The sequence below is a fragment of the Manduca sexta genome, chromosome 21 (genome assembly GCF_014839805.1).
Source record: "Manduca sexta isolate Smith_Timp_Sample1 chromosome 21, JHU_Msex_v1.0, whole genome shotgun sequence".
Lineage (NCBI taxonomy): Eukaryota > Metazoa > Arthropoda > Insecta > Lepidoptera > Sphingidae > Manduca > Manduca sexta.
This window is the reverse complement of record NC_051135.1, coordinates 14693886-14716075: the sequence shown is the minus strand read 5'-3', so window position 1 is coordinate 14716075 and position 22190 is coordinate 14693886. Positions and strand designations below refer to the sequence as shown.

The 22190-nt window shown below is 37.5% G+C and overlaps 1 protein-coding gene across 1 annotated transcript; it reads right to left on the bottom strand.

Moving 5' to 3' along the window:
• Positions 1-13505: 13505 nt before the first annotated feature.
• Positions 13506-22152, bottom strand: LOC115447905 (heterogeneous nuclear ribonucleoprotein H2). The gene is made up of 8 exons (XM_037440878.1): positions 21875-22152; positions 20797-20925; positions 20320-20484; positions 19796-19934; positions 16416-16582; positions 16099-16253; positions 15819-15926; positions 13506-15621 (listed from the first exon to the last, which is right to left on the bottom strand). Exons 1-8 carry the CDS (start codon positions 21990-21992, stop codon positions 15511-15513), a joined length of 1092 nt encoding a protein of 363 aa, XP_037296775.1. The 5' UTR covers positions 21993-22152; the 3' UTR covers positions 13506-15510.
• Positions 22153-22190: the final 38 nt, after the last annotated feature.

Genomic DNA, 22190 nt, shown 5'->3' with positions numbered 1-22190 from the left:
GTATATTGATGTTTAAAAGCCTAAATCAACAACCAGAATAAAAAAATATACTACAACTTACTTCATAAACTTGTAAAACTGCAGCAACACATATCGGCACATATACAAAGTTCATCACAATACTCTACAACTAATGAAATGTCATTATTGTGGCATAAAATTAATTAAAACAATACGAAACAAAATTGTAGTTCGCAAATTTCGTAGCGGACAAGATGGCGGCGCGCGCCATCACGGGGTGCCGTCTGCCGCGCGAATGGCGCGATAAACGCAAAAACCATCGTATTTATGTAGCCCGTTTGTGAATGGACTCAATGGGGTTGTAGCCTTATCGTAATGAAGTTAGGCGCGAATCTTACGGAATTTACGCGCCGTTTGTAACCCATTTTTGTCATCAGAATAAAAAGTTTTTAATTGATCAGGGTCAGGTGTTGCGGAGTCTGATTGTTGATGTTATTTGTTATTTGAGCTTGTATTTCCAAAGGGAGAATCTTTGTTTACATCACAGAGACACAACATGGGTGTTAGAAAATTATTTTAGGACAAATAATAATATAATAAATGATCTAAACACTAGTTTGTTTATACTGTATTTATAACTTATTTAGCAATATCTGTATCTACGAGTGTTAAATATATGTTCAAAATAAGATTAACAAACAAACAAATAAAGCTAACAAACTGAAAACAATTCAAGTCACCTGAATCTCAAAGGTAGAGACTAGCGACTCTATCATAGACACCAATCTTGGTAATTACACGTTTGTCGACTCATTCTTGTTAATAAATGAATTAAATTTTGTGATAAAATTTTAGCGGTCCATTGTTTTTTAAATTACTTTACAACTGCAAAGCATTTTTTTTATTTGTAGCGACAACATTTTGTAGAATGCGACTATCTTCAGCCTACATTGATCTATCAACCTAAAACAGTAAGCTCACACCTTTATCCCCGAAGGGTTAGACTGTGGCCCAACAGTGCATCCCCTGATATTACATCCGACGCACTATAAGTTACCTGATTCTCTTGCTATATCGCAGCAGATTACAATTCCAGGAAACTCGTTACTTATCTTTACACTCATTTTTTTTTCGTTTTATATATTTTTAATAAATACAATACAACTATTATCTATATTCTATCTATAATTTACACTATTATATGAAGCTGAAGAGTTTGTTTGTTTGTTTGATCACACTAATTTCAGTTCACGATCACGGGAAATATAAATAAATATGGATGACTCTTACGCAGAACTCGTCTCTTATTGGTCGTTTCCGTCGAGAGCTTAGACACTGCAGTCTTCTTAAATCTGCTAAGAATCCAATACGAATAAATCAACTTAATGGGATTTTACGCATGCTTGCAAACAATCAAAGCAAACTTATTAAAGCACGTATCAAAAAATAAGATCCAAATTTAAAATCCTATATTCAAAAATAAGTTTTGTCTCGAATTTTGTGGCTATTTCCGATGATCTTCTCTACTATATCCTGAAAGGTATGAAATATCAACGCTTATTTACTCTCAAATCAAAGATTACTAAAAAAAAAACAAATGGTCCGATATACACAATATGTCCAGTAGTTGCGCTTTGATAAATAAGGTAAAATTTTCCAAAGTTAACCTGACAAAACACATAGGTACTAATATACATAAGTGCGGTCTGCAAATCGTTCTGTCGATAATTATATTCTACATAACAAGAAGACCCTTCGCCACTGAGCCAGTAATCACTAAGCATTATCATACTAAACGGTAAACACCTAATATGTGCCAGGGTAAAGAATAAATAATATATTTTAATTGGTATAGCTACTGTTTACTCAATCTTAATCCTTATGATTAGACGAGTGACCTCCTCGTCTCGTGAAGTTGTATAAAAAACCTATAAAGTTATTAATTAAGTTCAATATTGAATATAGTATGAGAAGCATGAGTGCGTGAAATGATCTAACGAAGTACAACGAAGCTGTAACAAACAGCGCGGATTGGCAGCGGCGGTGTAGGTGACCGGGACAGGGGAAGACTGGGGAACCTGTTCGGGACGCATACCCCCCACATGCTCGACCATTTGTGTTTTACAAGTATGAGCGAGTATTTGAGACATATTTTGAATGGGAAACTAAACAATAAATTAAAAAAAAATTACAATCATATATTTTTTACAAACTATCTAAATATTTTAATCTAGGAAATATCAACATATGGAGTGTTTATTGACTAATGAATGATTACACTAAATGAACCTAAAGGCATATAATATACTTATAAATATTCGATATTTTGAATCACAAATATTTAGGTACACTGAAAAATCCCACCTCCACCTCCATGCAAAGAGTCAGTATAGAGGTTCATCTCATTATTAATATTTATTCCCCGAAATATGTGCAGGCAGTGGTCCTGTGTTGTCGGCACTCGGCGCGTCGCCGGCGGGCCTCCGCTCGTCGCCGGCGCGGCTGAGCTCGGGCGGCGCGGCGGCGGCAGCGGCGGCGGCGGGGCGACCCACCGACGCGGACCGAACCCGCTACCCCGTACAGTACTATACTGCTCATTACTCAGTACCCAGTGCCTACTGTCCACCAGCTACAGACCACGCTAGTACCAAATTTTTTCTTTTGTCAGATTTGGATTTACATTAATTTTCCAATAAATATTACAAATGTAAAATCGACACTAGATCCATGTATATGACGAAAAGCCTCACCCACTTTCAATATTTTAGGTATACAAGAGAAAATTTAACGCAGGGGTTGACTAATCATTCTAATATCGAACAAACAAAATTTTACTAAGTTTAGACTTAAACGGGATCTAAAACTCGGACATTTTGTACTTCAACATAAACGCAAAGTTTTGTTCCATTTTTTTTAAATATCCCGTCGCTATTACATCTATATGATAGCCTGCAGGCAGCAGCATGAGAAATTGTCCGATGAGTAGTAGCGAGGGGTCCCGCGTACCGGCGTAAACAATTTCGGACGGTGGCCGAGTTCAACTGTCTTTCGGAAAGGATGATGTCATACTATTGGCTATGGAATGTAAATAAAATACTTTAGAAAAGGTTCTCCCGAGATTAAATTTTACTAGTACATAATATTGATCGTTACAGAATTATTCCTCAAATTCATAGGTAGAGCTAATCGACTTATTGCGTTCAAGTAGAAATTGTAAAAAATTTGATTGAAAAGCCAATAAGTTAAATATTTATTTTCGGACTTTGTTCTCAGATCCATACAATCATTTTAACTTGCCATAATTTTCATTACTGTATATCAAAATTAAAGACATATTTTCATGCTCGAAAATACAATAACCATTTATTTTGAAATGCGATAGTTTTGAATCGCTTGCAATGCGACGGCGCACTAACCAGGCGTCTTGGTGTCGGTACAGAGCGCCAACAAGGTGTCTGATTGACTTTACGTAATGCTATGTAAAATGTTAATGTCTGTCGGTACGTCTGCAACCCACGACTCATAAAATACAGTGTTATTATTTAAAGCGTTAAATAAATAACTCAGCATACGTCATATTGCGTTCATATTTCATACAGTGAATGAAACTTTTAGTATGTTTGTTAATATACTGGTTGGATTAATAATAAATTAAATTGTATTTATATTATAATTCTCTTTGAGATTAAATAAAGAAAAAACAGTTTCCGAATGTCACAACCTCAGTTCTTTGTGCGTAAAGTTTGAAATTTATTAGGCTTTGTTGTGGTTAGAATGAATCAATGAAAACAGCATAAATTAAAGATGTTTTAAGGGTGATGAAACAATAAGAAACCGTTCCTTAAATGTAAATTACACCGTCGACTTTACCATTATTTATATACGTAATTAGGTAAACAATAAGTGAAACTTAACCTCTCACATATTCAGATCATCATCTCGCTGATCTACTTATTTCATGCATCCATTTAATTTAATGACTCAATGCTTCGGCAATAAATAATCTATGTAAAACCCTAAGAAACCCACTAATTAATTGTTATTATATTTTTTACCGAATTATCGATATTATATTAATTTATTTACACTTCATAGTTTGTCAAGTTTTTATTATGCTTTTATCTTCAGAACTTTTTTAATAAAAGCAAGATGTCTATATAAATATAAGAATTAAGAGTCTACAGCAAACAAATATGTGCTCATTGAATTGCACGAACAATATAAAAGTTTTGGGAACTTTTGTCATTTTAATCAAGGGACTTTGCACGGCTATTTAATTTTGTTGTTATCGTGTACTGCAAGAGACTACGTATCTGTCTTCTTTGATATAACTAAATGACGAGATGAACAAGTTCTTGACTGATAATACCTCTACGACTCTATAAACAGTACACTTATAGTTCATGAATTACCATACTCTTTATGGTACAATGAACTCTCGTCACGCTGACGCTTAATATTTTAAATCTCAAAATGTAAACCAGTTACAATTTCAAACAAGACCACAATAAATATTATGCGTATACAGACTCTCGCAAAAAAAAATCATAATAATATATTTCAATAAGATTAGATTGCCACCTAAAAATTAATTGCACATTAACTTTAATTAAAAACTACTCATTTACCGGTATTCACTTCAAACCCGATTACAATTTTTATATACTTACCAAATGAGGCATTAATTCTTTGATCTTTCCGTAGTGTGCGTAAGGGACTCGTGGGAACATTTCAGAGATCGTGTGAGTCATGCGCGATGTGCGCAGTGTGTAACAACCGGTAAACAGTTCCGAAACAAGATATTGTGTGTCGATCTGTGGATTATAATTTGTTTATTTAATTATTAAGACTACGTAATACCTTTTTTATTGGATTCTAATTTATTTATTTAATTACTACGTAATCCCTCTTTTTATTGCAGTGAATAATGATACGAGTATAGTGCTCGCCTGATTGTAAGCGATACACCTGTCCATAAACAATCATACTGTCCTACACTACTTTCTCATTTTAGAACATAAAGTGCAAGGTCTCAGAATGCCCAGTATTTACGCTGGCTACAATATTCTTCAAACTAGAACACAACAGTTGGTGCCTACTGTTGCTTGGTAGTAAAATGGACATTGCGGTGATATCTAGAGGGACCCTCGCTTGAGAGAAACCTATCACTTATTGTTATTATTTAACAAAAAATTACAATAAATTAAAACCGTAGTAGTTTACCTTCAAAATTCTTCCTCTGCATCGGCCCTAAGACAACAATTGCCATTGATGGTGTAATGCCTATTCCACATAGTTACAAATTCAACGGAATTACGGTAAACATAAAAGACATAAAAATAAGTAGAAAAATATTCTGGTCGGCGCCCGTTGAATACATTATAGGTAAACGTGTCGATTCGCAAACGATTATTTTATTCAATACGGCGATAAATACGCGATGTTATGATTGACGAGCTCGATACCAACAGTCACGTCGCGTCATGCTACCAACCCCACAAACCCCACCAACCCCTCTGCTTTACATACCGGCCGTAACCGAGTTACCGTGATTGATTACATACTTATACCTTTGGATTGAATTTGTAACATTGTTTTAATGTTTCGATTTAGTAATAGAGATGCTGTTTGTGGTGTTGAAGCTGATGATATAGATCTTTTTAGTAAGATTGTTTGTCTGGGGACTATGACTTCTAATGTATACCGTAATGACTGATCATTGGGTTCTTTTTCTTTTTTTTGTAAGTACTACGGTCCCTCGTGTATTAGAGTCGTGGTATGGAGGTAACTCTAGGTGTGGAACTCAAATAAGTACTAACTGTGTATTTTTTGAGGGATTATATTGACCTAGTCCTATTTCATGCCACAACTATCATGATAAGACGCTACAAAGATTAGAGACCTCAGGATAACTTTCACACAGTTAGGATGAATAACTCTTTCAAAGGGATATTCAATTACCAATGCGAACGATTTCTAAAATAATTGCAATAATGCAGTTTTCACATTTATAAATAAGACAATAATAAAACAAGGCTCTGTTCACAACTTCTGAGTAAATGCTAAACGTCACATACCTAAATGTATATTGGTATAAGTCGACCAAACAAAAAGCCACTCTCACATGTTTGCTCCCAAAGAAAAGATAATAAAATGAATACTATCTATTTTAGCTGTTTAATACTATAATTGACAAATAAAATTTACTTGAAACTTGTAATATAGGCCTTAGGAATATGGTCAACAATGAAGTAGAGACGAAGATGACAAATAAATAAAGGCTATTAAGTAATAATGCAACGCGGAATAGTGGCTTATTGTACCGGATAACTAGAATCGTTTATTCTATATACAACGCTATGTACCGGTACAATAAAACCGAGATTTTTCATTTAGTTTCGACGGGAATTTTAATTTGTCTTGGACAAAAGTTACACACAGCGAAGATCATGTCAAAATGTATTGATTCAAAATAAAATAAAAGTAGATTAATTTGATGAGAACTATTTACAATCTACTTGAAAATTGAGCGCATAGAAACAAAACATTGAAGGATATAATTCATAAATGAAGTCTGAAATTGTGATTTGCAATCTGTTTTAATACATTGGTGGGTATGTTTATTACAAATTTGATATTGAAGAATTATCTAAATAGCAACAAAATCACACAGAAATGTTAGTAGTTATCTTAATTCACGTCAATAATAGTAATATCAATCAACAACTGAAATACAAAAGTGCGAACAGAAGGCGGCGCTGTTTACAGTCGCCCGCCGCGCGCCGCGCCACACCGCGCCGCACCGCGCGCCGCGCCGTGGCCCGCCGTCGCCGTGCGCAGCGCCGCCCGGGCGATACTTTTTGGCGCCAAATTCCCTCCACCATTTTGTCACACACACATGATTGGTGACAATAAAAATAATTCTGTTCCGGTTTTGTGAGATCATTATTTTATTGTGTGTTTGTTTCCTGATTACTTTTTGTCGTATTTTAATGACTGTTCTATCAATTATTAGAAACTACGAACTTCAAAAAGTGTATAAGTAGAGCATACACTTTCTGCGCCCAATAAAATCTTTCGTAGTTTAAATTAATAAACCCATGCGCCTATAAAAATTCCATTAAAAAAGTTAATGAATATCCGTAAATAAAACTGATAAGTTACTACTTATTCCCGTCCAAAACTGGCCCAGAGTGCATGGATACGAATTGTACATTAGCAGGCTTCCGCAGCGCTGCGTCTTAACTTATATTTGAGAGTATTATTAAAAAGCCGGATATTATATTTTATATCTCTTACATTATATATTGATTTTCACTTTAATGCATAACTAAATTATAAATTGCTGAATAGAATAAAAAAGGTAACATAGCAACTGTGCATAAAGTGTTCGCATTTGAAAATGCAGAAACTAACTTTTGGTTGTAAGTATACTTATTTATTTATTTTATTTAGACAACCAATAAAACATATACCACACATATTTATTAGTTACATGTAACAGTGAATATTTGCTACAGTGCTGTTTTATTTACAGGTTGTCATCGCATATACATATGCGTTATGCACCAGCTATTTGGTGGCATAAATAAAAAATACGATAAATTAATATTAGTATCATGGGCCGGTGAAATTATAAATACACAATATTAGGAAGGTATACTTCAAAAATATAAAAATATTTTGTTTACAAACACGTAATGAAAATGTCTGCATGCTCTGATTTAGATACATATATTTCTTTAATGACGGGCTGCTACTCCTGAGTGGACTGTGCCCTCTCCCGCATGGGCTATCATGACACATACCTACGCGGCAAATCATCCAGGGCCAGTGGGCAGTGGGTAGCCCTTTGACCTTGTGTTAGGATCCGGCGCGGTGGCGTCGCGGCGGCGGCGCGTCCCGGCCCGGCGCCGTACAGGATGCAACCCACAAGGGGAACCCAATCACAATACTACAAATTGGCATTCATATTGTTCTTTAAGACAATACTTTACGGTCAAAAGGAATATCAGTTTAATAATATTATCATCTAAAGTATTTGGGAATACCGTTTTCGGTTCATCCGGTGCAGTACAGAAAAGTTTGGAGCTTTAAATGTTGGGAACTTGGTAGAGTATTAAAATATTTGCATAAAAAATGGTGGTCTATAATGTATTTAATATTTACGATTTTTTTAAATTTACTATCTTAAAAGATTCGTGAAAGAATAAGAGATTGGATAAGAATCAATTTCATGTTTCTATGATTACATTATGTAGCCCTCTTGACATCTTGTTTCCTTTTATAACAGGTCGATCGGATGAAGGTAACAGAAAGAATTGTCTTACAGCAGTATAAACAGGTCGGGCCTTAAGTTACAAAGCATTGCATGGCACTGCTCCGCCCTCGTCGCCCTCAGCTGTAAAATATCGCCTAAAATGTCTAGAATTACAATGGTATTAAAAAAAATATGTGCTAAGGTTATTAAACTAGCAACTCATCACACTTTTGGAAAAGTTTAGTTGAAGTTCGCAAACTTTAGTAACAGCAATGTTTCTTATAATCGCCGGTAATTCGTGGAGTATTGAGGCATGGCTCGCGACTCGTGAGTGACACAAATAGATCAATATTTAGGGTGACGGTAGCCGGCATTCGGCAGCGGGTAGCGGGCACGAGTGTTGTGTGGGGTATACTGTGTAGTTGTTTATAATAAACGTCGGAGCATCTGTGGCGCGGTGCGTCGCGGCGGCGCCGGCGGCGGGCGCCACTGCCGGTGCCGCTGCCGCGCTGCCGTGCGGCGGTGCTTTGATGTGGGGCCAGCCAAGCGGAGGGCGCGGGCTGTAGAGTGCGTATCGTCACACCGCACCTCACCGCTCCCCTAGATATGCAAGGTGCTCCTTCGTATCAAGGTTGCTTAATTTAAATTTAAGATATAACTATTCAAAAGAAACTGGGGCCCTATTTAAGAATACATTTTCTTCAGGGTACACTACACCTCCAATCGCATAGAAAACTTAACGGATAAAATTCATTGAAGCAATCTATATGGGGTCTATTACAAGCTACATCATATACTAAACAAAGCTTAAACAATAACAATTCAAAATTAAATTAACTTTACGAAAGGAATTCAATATTAATTAATAATTTAATAAAATATAATAGAACTATAGAAGGAGACTAATAATTATATCGTGTATTTATAGGAAATATCGTTAATTATATTTTAGCCCAAACATTCCCGCCCGCCGGCTGCGTGGCCGCGCAAGCGTTGTCCAATAGTTTTTCAATGTTTGCATTGCATAGCATTGTCACAGTATTATATAAATTAGGGCGCGACGGCGATTTATTGACTCTATGACATAACCCTCCGACAGAGGGGGAGGGAGCGGGCAGCCCTGATGCCCAGCGGAAACATCGCACTTCACTCACAACCGAAAATAATATTGAAGGTTTCTGACAAAATGTATGCGGATAGGAGTCTTATTTATACTTCTAGGTACGGATAGAGTCGTAGGCTTGAGTCATCTATGTTGTACGACTACTAGAATGCCGCGAAACTGTGCACTAACTAGTTTAATATATCGAACAATAAGTAAAATAAATCAGTGTATAACTAATTAGTATTGTGAAACTTCATTCTTTCGTCACAAATGAGGCAATCAGCACTGATTAGCTGAATCACTGCCTCTTATTGTATATTGTAGTTTTGATGATTTTGAAATTAAAACTAAAAGTAATCATAGCGTTACTAATATGATTACAGCACACATTATAATTTGTAAATAATGTTAAATACCTTATTTTTAATACGTAGAGACTTATGTGGGTCATTACATCTTCAGTTAATTGTCCTTTTCGGTTTCCTAACTTTACTTATGATAATATTTCATACAACCACGTCATGGCGGTTTCGATACAATGCTCCATGTATCACGCATTCTGTCTGTGCATCATGTATGAAGTCTTCCACTCACTATTCCTTTTCCCTGTATGTAGAATGCTTCGAAGGAAGCGTTCGTGGTCTGTGGTATTCACTTACCAACACGTAACATACCATCTGCAATAGAAGCAGTTTCTAAGACAAAACTAAACTAATTGATTGATTTTTTTTATTCCGGTGGGCATTACAATTTTATTTAAAATCTGTACTCGTTTATTATGAACGCTTTTGTACTAAGAGGTATGCTCAATAAATAGAAATGGTGTTATTATACTGATTATTTGTGTCGCTTCAGCATCGATAAGCTCTGTTGTGTTCCGGTCTGAAGGACAACACAGCTAGTGACGTTGGCCATTATGAGAGTTAGCATAACGTCTCTATGTGATGGTATACAGTGTACTCGGCCATGCGATCCTACTAATATTACAAATGTGAAAGTTTGTGAGGATGGATATATGGATGTATGTATGTTTATTCCGCTTTCCCAAAAAACTACTGAACGGATTTGGTTGAAAGTTTACAGTAGTATTGATTATACATCAGAATAACGCATAGGCTACAATTTATAATGATTTTGTGTAATTTGGTCATAACATGTCAAGGAAGACGGAAAAAAACCCGGAAAACTCCTCGCGGGCGAAGCTGTGAACAAAAGCTAGTGTTTATAATTAAAAAATGTTGATGTTAATAGCTACTCTTTGAACAGAAGTGGCGCTTAATTGATAAACAATAAATATTCAAGAAACTACTCTTCACGTTATATTCGATTGCATATGGAATAATACAACATAAGTATGTTTCCGCATGATTCATGCGTTTATTCCGCTACCGGGCGTCCCAGCCTAAACTCCTGAACGATTATTCGAGAGTTTACTTAATATCGCTAATTGATGCTCAATTTTTTTATACTTTTGCAATTCAGACAATAAGCTCACGCCTGGTTCCGAATAAATAAATAAAATGCAACTAGAACATTTCAAGTTCATTCAGCTATCTCCATTCCATAAATTTAATGTGAGCAAACCGTATCACAGTATCTAACACAAAGAAATAGGTACCAAATTTTAAAAAATGCATATTTTGGTGCTAGATTCAATTAAAAATAAACTCACATTTTCTCAGGTTTAGCCAAAGTAAGATGCCACTTAAGTAAATTAGACGGTGGCATTGTGTTCGTTAGTAAGCTTATAATGAGTGTCATTGATAGTATCTAGTGTAGATCGGAGTGTGTGGCGCGAAGATGTCGCGATGTCGCGGTGTCGCGCTGGGCCGGTGCAAGGAGACAACAGCGCCGGCGCCCGCGTTATTTGTGAGCGTCGCGCGCGGGTGCCGCCGTGCCGCGCCGGCCCGCCGCCGCCGCCGCCAGCCACCGCCGGCGCCCTGCGGTCCAACTGGCTCCCGCCGACGCGCACGGACATACGCGTCAGCGAGAAGGTCTACGCCGCCATACGACTTTAATTGGTAATTACTACTATAGGAAATATCAATAAAAAATTATGAAATAAATAAATCAATGACCTTCGTTTTTCGTCTGATATTTAAAGGTTAACATGAAAGAACTTAAGTCCTCACTCATTATAACAGAAAGTATATATTTATTGTACTGTATTTGGCTACTCTCACTTGCAAGTAACAGTAATAAAATAATTTCAAAACTACGGCCTAATTTTAAAATATGGATATTGACATAAAAAAAAAGTTATAGTTTTAAATGAGAGCTCCGCTGCCCGCCGCGCCGTCGCGTATTGCTCCGGTTATCGCTTCGCCTATCACCGGCTAGACATCCTCCAAGTGCCCCACTAATGATTCCTCATGATTTATTCCATGAGGTTTATTTTTTTAGCCGCCTGTCTCTCGCAGCCTGACGAAAAGGTGTACACAACACACGCTTTTTGTCTCCTCGTAATAGTTCGGCTTATTATGTTGTTTATTGTCTACATGATCAGGTCTACCTACACTTAAGTATCGTACAGTGGCGAAGCGTCCATACAAGCCGATTCCTACCGGGTTACCTTTTGTAAATTAATTAAAAATAATCAAAGAAAAACATAACAATATAACTAGAATAAAAATAGTATATTCAAACAAGTAATCTTATATTTATTAAATTAAATCAATACTTCAATGATATCTGTCGTTCATATCAATTCGTTAAATCGTAACTCGCGCGCAGTGCTCGCGCCTTATAGTGTTCGAAGTGAACCCGGCCGCGCATAGCTTCCCTCGCGATATTGTTGTCTCTTTCACACGCAGCGCGGTGTCTCTGTCTAATGTTTTGGAAGTGACGTAAAAATACATGTGTGCGTGCGTGTCTGTGTACTTCAGGGTAACCCGAGAATTTGCGGCTTCATGTTGAGCTATTGCCGCGAAACATTTTTAATAATTTAGAATGTATGATTAGTGTTTGTGCGTTATTAATTCTTGTTGGACTTTCTTAGGTACCTATGTTCAAAATATATGATTATTTTGTAAATTTAGAGACTAGACATCATATTTATGTTAGAAGGAAATTATTAAGTAAGTATTATGATATTTTACTGATTTTAATTTATTGTGAACAGCGTATTATATTATGTTAACTGTAGAAAAAAATATTTCGTCGGGTTCCCTTTTGAAAATGTTCACCCTTCGCCACTGGTATCGTATATAATATACAAGTTCATTGTGTTCTTAATATTTTGACGATACTAAATGGATCTATTATAAATGCCAAATTATTATTTTTAAACTCCTATACATATCCCAAGCAAACCTGGCCTGCTTGTGGTGTCTTACTTACATCTAACCTACGTTACATTGGTACTAAGCTAATATGACAATCCGTCTTCTTGCACTAAGCCAGCGCAGCGTATTCCAATCCCCTCGAATTGTAAAGAAGGCTTTTACCTTGTAGCAAAGCATATAAAATGAGAACCTCTCTGGATATTTCGCAAACTTTTATTAACATTTTAAGTAATGCTACATGCCACAGGTACTCTACTAAATTGTAATACTGTTGATGCAACCGCCATTCATTTTGTTCGGTACTTTATACTGGGTACCGACCCAATCGAGATCTGTATCCACATCATCTGGACCAGAACTTTACCGCCTTTCAGTCCGTTAAATTTAAACTCTGTCATACTATCAGAAATGTTTCAAGGAAGGTCGTATTTTGTTTTAAAAAAGTATCTTTAGTGTAGGCCTCACTCGAACATTAAATATCCGTTTTTATATCTTCTCCAGAGAGCCTTAGCTGACAAGAGGTGCTGCACGCGAGCAAAATGGTCCCCGATTCCAACAATTGCAAACATCTAATTGTGAGATGCTTCGCTTGCTGGTTTAACGAACCTGTCAAGACACAGCGTAAGTCCTCTCAAACAACGCGAGGCACCGGGCGATTTTAGTTAGATAAGGAGCGTCGGGCAATTTGCAGTTATTTGTTATTGTTCTCAAGTCAGCAAAACGCGGAAAGGATACCTGGACCGAAATCCCCAAACCAAGCACCAAATAACCTTAGGAATTAATAACAGCACCTTATGCACAGCTGACGAAACACTGTCGTTTAATGGCTCAAGTCATCCACGACCACACATTTTGCACTTCGTTATGTAGGGGAGAACAACATAAAAACACAGTATAGAATATGAAAAAGTTTATTATAAACCAGTGTTTCATCTCTTTTACATATAATTTATACGTGGAGGTAGATTTGGAGTTAACATGAACTATTGTAATACTATGTAGCGGGCGGTCACTGCACAGCGTCGGCTTCCAAATGGATGCTAGTCTAGACTCTAGGCTTTATACCTGTGGGGCCTAAGCTATGCAACTAAGGTGCACCATCACCTAATTATTAACTTTAAGTAGGTAACATTTTTATGAGAATTGCCCGCCATTTACCAAAACTCAAAGTAATCATATTATTAATATAACTACACGTTCCAACACAATAATAATAGTACATACTAATTCAGCTACGTTTTAAGATGGGAGATATATTACAATAATCAGTTTTAATACGTAAAGTATACTCCCAAATTTACCTCACTAATGGCTAGGGAAGCACACTATGATATACTATTAAAACTTCACCAGTTACTCTAAGACAACTATATTATGTTGACAGATTATTGACACAACATATTTTTTAATACTCTAGAAATTTCTATTTATAAAAAAATATAAGATGTTAGCAGGACGCTATTTTCATCAAGGGCCAACTAATAGTAAGTTTGTGCAGTGCCATGCAAGTAAAATATCAATGTTCGATCTGTCTGCTTACGGCAGATTTTCTTTAGCGATACTAATAGATATATCTTTAGATCGACCCCTGAAATGGACCAATCACATTCTAGTTTGCGTGACATGCTTACAGACGAAGATAGCGATACCGCTTATTGATTTCGGCCGTTACTATAAAGGGCACTTTCGACTTTATTATATTTCAGAGGTTTGAACTACGTTTTGCTAGTACACAGCACTTCAAGTATTGACGGATCAATCTTCTCATATAAGTTGAGAGCATTTGCAAGCCATCTAAATCATGTGGGTTACATTACAATCTGCAAATTGGTCACTTGAAGGGGTCTTTCATGCGGCGCAGGCCACCACTGTGCAATCACCGCATGTACCAGATATCCGAAGGTTTACAATTCGATGCTTTGCTTGCTCAATTGGACTAACTTGCGTGTTTAAAATTTCCATTGAACATATAAATAAATTTCAAAGTACACTTCGGTGACATGACACATTCGATACCAACTCTTCACATTTTAAAATCGAAATGCCATAATTTCGAAATAGATATTTCTTCGAAACCTCGCAGACACATCAACACAGAACAAACACTTCATGCGACAATTTTCAATATTTTCAAATATCATTATATAAGTGAATTAAACATACAAATAAAATAATCAACTTTTAAAACCTAATACGAATATGATTAAATTACTAGGGACGCGACCACCTACACACGTTTAAATATCACGAATACACATATATCTTCCCTTACCGAATTCATTAAATGGCGAAAACATTTCATTCTTGTTATTGTTCATAAATTACACATAAATTTAAAGGCGGACTAAATATATAGGCATGCACTGCCTAGTCTTCTGAAGCACAGATAAAAAATAAGGAAACACCCGCGTTAAATACAGAGAAGAAAATGTCCCGCATCAATAAAACATAAAAATAATATTACCGGAATAAAATTTTATTTGAATATCGAACTCCGTACTGGTTAGTGAGTTGGTATAGAATGTGTCCATGCTTTCATCAACAGATAAATAAATCTAAAAGACGCCACATGACAGGGCACGCCAGGCCTCTCGCTCGTGCAGCCACTACCATAAACACAATGTGACTTATACTCTGTGGCTACACTGCCTTGGATTTGCTAGGATAGCGGCCATAATGCAGCACTACGTCATATTTTTACGGACAATGGCGCCGGCACCACCATCCTATACAATCCAAACAATATGTAATTTTTTTGGATACATTAACGCACGTATGTCTTTACAACTCTTCTGATATTTGTCTTGTTATATAATTTTGTGTATGGCGTCCCTAGGTCCATTTGTCCGCGTCACCATCGCTGCTCGGTCCCCTGACACGCTGAGTACAAACGGGAACGGTCAGTAGTTGCGGAAGTTTCTGTTGCCCTTGAAACCGCCACCACTCGGCGACGAGTTCAGAAACAGCTCGATGTAACGGTGATCCATGTTGTTCTTGTCCCTTCGCATTGCCTGAAACACCACAAAATAAATTAATAAACATATTATATAGCAAGTTAGTTAGTTATTTATCAGATGGTGGTAAGATACCTCAGTTATGACTGCCACTTTATTAAATAACAATATTGTTTTAATATGGAGTGTGGAGGGTTGATATCCCTTGACATGAGACCTTTGTATAAACCATCAATGTTGTTTAGTAAACTGACCCTCATGGCGTCCTCGTGACACTCGAACTCTACGTCCGCCTCGCCGGAGGGACGGCCGCTGTTGTCGTACAAGATGTTTATGTTCGCCGGACGGATTGGCTTGAAGAACTGAAACACACATTATGATATAGATAAACCACTTGCTACTAATAAAACATTAGTTAGTAATATTGACCAATTACAAAATATAGTCACATTTATTGTGAATTTTGTAAGAACATTCCTTGGAACATGTTCGAAATTTGAGAACTTTAAGGTTGACTGTACATCAATTACTCACATATGCGATGTCTTGCGGAGAGGCCTTGAAGGGCAGCCCGCGCATGTGCACGCAGTGGCACCCCCCCGCCCCGCCCGACCCCGCGCCGCCGGCACCCGCCCCGCCGCGACGGAACCCGCCGCGACCGCCGCCGTAGCCACCACCGCCACTGCCGCCTACAGATGAAAATATAATTATTTATCACACTCAACATTATGGCAATTCAATAATGAGTAGCAAACCTCAAATTAGCATAAAAATGAAGTATTTGTATTGTTAATATTATTAAAGGCACGAGTCGTGAGCACACTGGTGATCTGTCGGTTTAGAGTACTGACCCCTGCCGAAGCCGGCGCCGCGGCCGCGGCCGAAGCGCGAGGTGAAGCGGTCGGCGCGGTCGGCGCGCTCGTAGGGCGTGGGGCGCGCGCTGCGCGGCCGCGGCGCCTCCGAGCGCGCCGCGTACGCGCGCACCTCCTCCGCGGAGCTCACGAACACCTCGATGTACCTGCCGGGGACGACACGCATTAGCAACACGCACGCCACCGCCGCACTACTTATACTCTACAGGATGTTATATTACCGTCCTAATCCTAGTGTATTTAACTCTTGGTCTCTCGTGAATCGCCGGCGAGCCAAGACAGCTACATGACATTTGCGTGTGTCACGGGATTATAACCTTATATACTACATATATACTACATAATAAGGTTATTTTTCCGTCACACGCGTAGCTGTCAATGTTTGCCGGCAAACATTCAGCTACCTCACGGGTTAAAGACCAGTTCAAATATACATTATAAGAACAGGTAATAGCGACAATATTCGAACAGGTCTTTAGTTTTACCAGACAATCTTAAAATAAATATAGGCCTAGGCATAACATACTCATCTATCACCTGAAATTATTTAACCGACATTCGAGGCGCCTTCGCATTAGACATTGGCCTAACTTTAACTCCCATACATATAAGCAGTGGTGGCAGTAAACGACGTGAGCCCCGTGCGGAGCACAAATAAAAGTGGGATTTCGAATCTCGCACCAAGGGTGTACAACCTTGTAAATATAAGTATATACGTAATGTAAGTTTATAAGTTCAAATTTGACAACCATAACTATGACATTTTATTCCTAGACACAATTATTACACAAAATAAACAGTCATATCTTTTGATTGCGTAGACTGATAATTTAATTTTTTCACAGCTAAACGAATATTGGACAGTAGACATGAGTATTTGAAATAAATTCCAAAGTAAGACTTTTACCCGTTGCTTAGAAAAAGAGTCTTGACAGAGGAACAACAAAATGATTCCATAAAGGTTTATTTTGAGATGCGGAACTCTAGCCCGCGCGGTTAGAAATTGCTCTCCAATTTAACAGTTTCGTAGATAAAATACTAAATGAAGGTGCTCCAAGACACTGCACAAGGCTTTTGAATATGTGAGAGCCTAGGCAGTTGCCTGGCTCGTCCGTACAACACCCCCCTCGTTTAAGCCACCACTGCGCTCGACACAACGCTGCGTGCGCGCATGTTCCACGATTTCTGCTCAACGCTTAACACAAACACGCTAATAATCTCGAAACATATTCTTTTTTTATATGATAGGTTTTTGTAATGGTAATACATTGAAATTTTATATGGTCAACTAATATAACTGTTATGGCCGTCTTGAAGTTAGTCACGAATGATAGTTAATGTATCTGGGGACTGTAATATGACCGCCGCCATAGTGAGCACATGACTCAACTAACTTCATGCCGGTCATCATGATTGATGTCAATGGAATATACATTTGTAATGTAATAATATTCAATATGGCGATGTCTTAATACCACTCATTTGCGAATATCGATATACAAAAAGATATTTTTAGGTATGATCTATTGCCATAAGTGTATGAAGATATGTGACCCAAACTTTAATTTTCCACATTAAAATTACAATTATTATAATCTGGATTTTGGGTAAACAGGGGGTAAGCAGAAGCCTTTAAAGATAGTTCAAACACTTAGATCTGTGAAGTATGGGTTTTATCAAACTTTTCAATTCTTTCTTGGTGATGGAATTAACATTGTTTGTACAGAATCAGTAAAATGTGTAAGTTCAACTTAGTAAACATGCCTAATTGATTCATTATTATACATCTAAACAAGTCGGTACGGTTTTCAATACATTCTCACTCCACACAACACAGCTTTAGGCATTCGGTTTCAAATCTCTTTTAAAATTTACATATTTCATAAGTATTAGATACATTTCATTCGTAATATTATGCTAGCACTATCATTCCGTTAACGACAATTTTGGAATTCATCATAAAGCATAATGAAAAGAATACAATGAAAATTATTTTAGGATAATGCTTAGAATATCGTAAATGTAGAAATAATATGCATATTATTACCATAATATAACGATACATAAAAATTACAATATAACATTCTGAAAGAGAAAACCTCGTGTTCCCATTAACTGTACCATGGACCAAATTATCTATACATCCTTGGACCGGCGTCTTCCCTCCCGCGTCTCCTCACACCCGCCCGCGTTCGTCCTCCCCTGCTCTCCCCTCGCACGCCCAACCTTTGACAACTCAATTACCAATCATATTTGCACTTTTTATAGTTCGCGACACTTCAAAGTGCTCAGGTCTGGTTCGAAAAACCTTGGCTCAACAATTGAAACTTTTTGTGATGAGTACTAAAATAACATATTATGGAGTGTGTAAACATCATTACTGGTTTTGCCTCGCAACCAATCCCTTTTTCGGATGGACCTGAACAGCATAAAGTGTCTCTAGTATTATAAAGTGCATCATTTTAATTTGTATGCATACATCTGCCTTGTTCACAATTAACAGGCACTCCCGAGTTAACTATAACGCCACCACTCTGCTACTGGTCTTTATGATTTGTAGAAGTACCCACGAGTGTCAAACGATAATTTTGTATGATTGTAGTTACGGCACGGATTTTGAGCGCTGGACGATGGTAACGCATATACTAGGTTGAGAAACTGATCTTAGTGCGACACAGCGCCGCATTCGCTGGCAGCTCCGAGCACATAGCTGAGCACGTCGCTCAACTAGTCTTACGGACCTTGAACACATTTGTTTCTGTGCATTCAAACTCAGCGCTCAAGTTCCGCGCGTGTATGTAATACTATAATGTCCGATGTCGTTCTATAAATCATAAAGCATTCATTAGCACGGAGGTCCCAACTTATCCCACTACACCGTATATAATTGGCGCCGCGGCTTCCAACACTGCGGTGGGTCTATAGGACCATTTCGGACTTATGACTCATCTCTCAAAAATAATAGAAATTCAGTTCAAACACTATCAAAATAAGAATATGTGTAATGAACTTATTAGAAGATATTTAATCTAAACGAACAATCTACGAAAATATTACCGTTTTTTTATAATCTAACTACAATTACTTGATATTTTTATTTGTTTTAAAACAAAGAAATTCACGTCTATTTACATTTATTTCTAGTAGACATCGAGTTGGAAAGCTGATAAATGAATACAAATCGATCGATCTTATCTCTATCTACAAAAACAAACTACGAAAATAATGCAGATTACGTATTTACAAAACAATGTGTACAGTAACTATGTAAACAGTTTGAGAGTAGAAATGGGCCGACATCCCCACCCGACAGGTTTGTGCAAGCTGGCGGGCGCGTTTAATATAACAGAACCCCCCACCTGTGTCCTATCTTCTCCCTGTCTCTGTTGAGAGCTTCCTGAGCGCTCTCCTTGTCAACGAAGTGAACGAACGCCTCTCCCGATGCCCGCCCCGTGTGGTCCGAGAGCAAGTGAACCCCGTCCGGAGCGACGGCGATCCCTGGCCCCAACCGACGTGCAAATAAACATTCAGTTATGCATCACGCCAACGCGGTCCCGACCGCTGGCTCTGGTTAATGCTAATCTATTACATGTTATTCAAATTCATCTTTCCATATTGGATTGATTGATTCAGTATTGTTACTTTGCTAATTTTATATTAACCTCCAAAATAAAGTTATCTGTCGACATTTAAAAGGCAAATAAATGTCAATTAAATATTCATTTAACTACACATGTATGAAGTATTTTTTAAACAATTTATCAGATTTGTTCTTTGTGATAATGTCTGAAGTGCTATAGTTGTTATCCACACATTTATACTATTTATTGTAGACATCCCCAGGATGTGATGAGCATGTGTGTGAGTGTAACATTTTGCTTACCGTCAAAGAACTGTATAATCTCCTCTTTGGAGCAGCCAAATGGCAGGCCTCTGAGCTTGACAATACCCATGTCATTGGTGACATTGGGTATGCCCTCAAAGCCATTCTCATTTTGACGCATTGCATTTAGCGCCCACTCCATGTCTTGGCGATCGGTAGAGAACACTGCAAAATTAAAGCATAAAATTTGACACTACAGAGAATTCCTATAATCAACCAACATAACAACATGATGAGAACTGAAATGTGTGTAGTGAATATAATAATTGACATCTTACAATCTCAATCTACACAAATGATAGAGATGGATATTTTAATGAATGTTAAATTAATATTTTCCAATTTGATCCAATAAAATTCTCAAGGAACTCCTTGCTGTAAATAATTAATCAACAGTCATAATATTTCATACAAAGTAAATGATGGCTACTATCATGTCCTTAATTAATATTGAATATAAATAGAACATATCATTACCTTCAATGTATCTCTTCCCCATGTTCTCCTTGTCCTTCTTGAGTGCCATCTCCACATCTTCCTGACTCTCCACCTCCACAAAGCATTCTCCTGATGGTCTGCCCGGACGGACTTCAGTTAAGTGGACACCTAAATGGTAAAATTAGCATTGATTGATAATTTGTTAACTAATAAACTGGATTCGAAACTTTCCCCATTGGATTTGCATAGCTAGATAATTTTGAATGGCCTCAAAAATTATTGATTGGTACTAATTGGTTGATTGATGTCACAGAAACACGCCAATAATAAATACAGGTGTATGTTTAATGACTACTTTTATTCAAATTTAGTTTTATATAAATGCATAGATAACCCAGGTAAACATTTGGGCATTGAAAATTACTAAACTTTATCTGATAGTAAGCATTAATAATAGAATGTGAACCAATACAGTGTATAACTGTCACCACTGGATAATCTCAGGTGGGTTGGACTATAATAATTGTGACTGGGTTTTTTTCATCTTAGAAACTACTTAGCCGCAGCTCGATGTCAGGATGTTGGCGGTGGGATACCCCCGTGCCTCGGAAAGCACGTAATGCCCAACGGCACTTGATCTTTCATCTGGTCATGTCGGATTGCAGTCTCTCCGGACTATGAGAGTGCAGGAACCGAGAGTGCACCTGCGTACTGCTCACACACTTGTGCACTATAATATCTCCTGCGCACTTGACTTGTCTCCATTGAGATTACCGTTTATCGGTGACGGCACCCGTAATTATCATAAATGTACTCAAGTCTGTGAGACAGTTTATACTCACAACTACAATGCCGAATTTTATATTCTTGTGATTACTTTTATTTATTGCTAGTAACACAGTTTCAAAATGGAATTATAGCATTAATTTACATATGTGATGCGATATGTAAACGGCGCTCAGCGGTAGCCGCCGGGCACGCTTTCTAATATCAACATACCAAAACGCTGCCATTTTGAAAACTCGCACCTTTGGCACTCAAAGGCAACTGTTATTTTTAATTATTGTTATAACGTTTCAGGGGCAATATAAAACAAACCATTAGTTCTGAAACTCACCCTCTTTTCCATTTACCACGTTGACGTCGTTCAAAAAATCGAGGACATCTTCCACCGTGGTGGAGAAGGGCAAGCCGCGTAATTTTATCACGTAGCCGTTATCACCAGAACCCAACATTTTTACTAATTCTAAGAATATGTATTTAATTTAGTTCGATTTGTACCACACTTGTTTTATAAACTAAATTTGGAAATAAATTGTACAGGAAAACACCTCCGCCTCACGTATTTCGGCTTTCGGCCATTACCGCCTTAGGGATGTGCAATCTGCAAAGTGGAAAAAATAATTTCATTAGGCGAATTGAATAATGCTAAG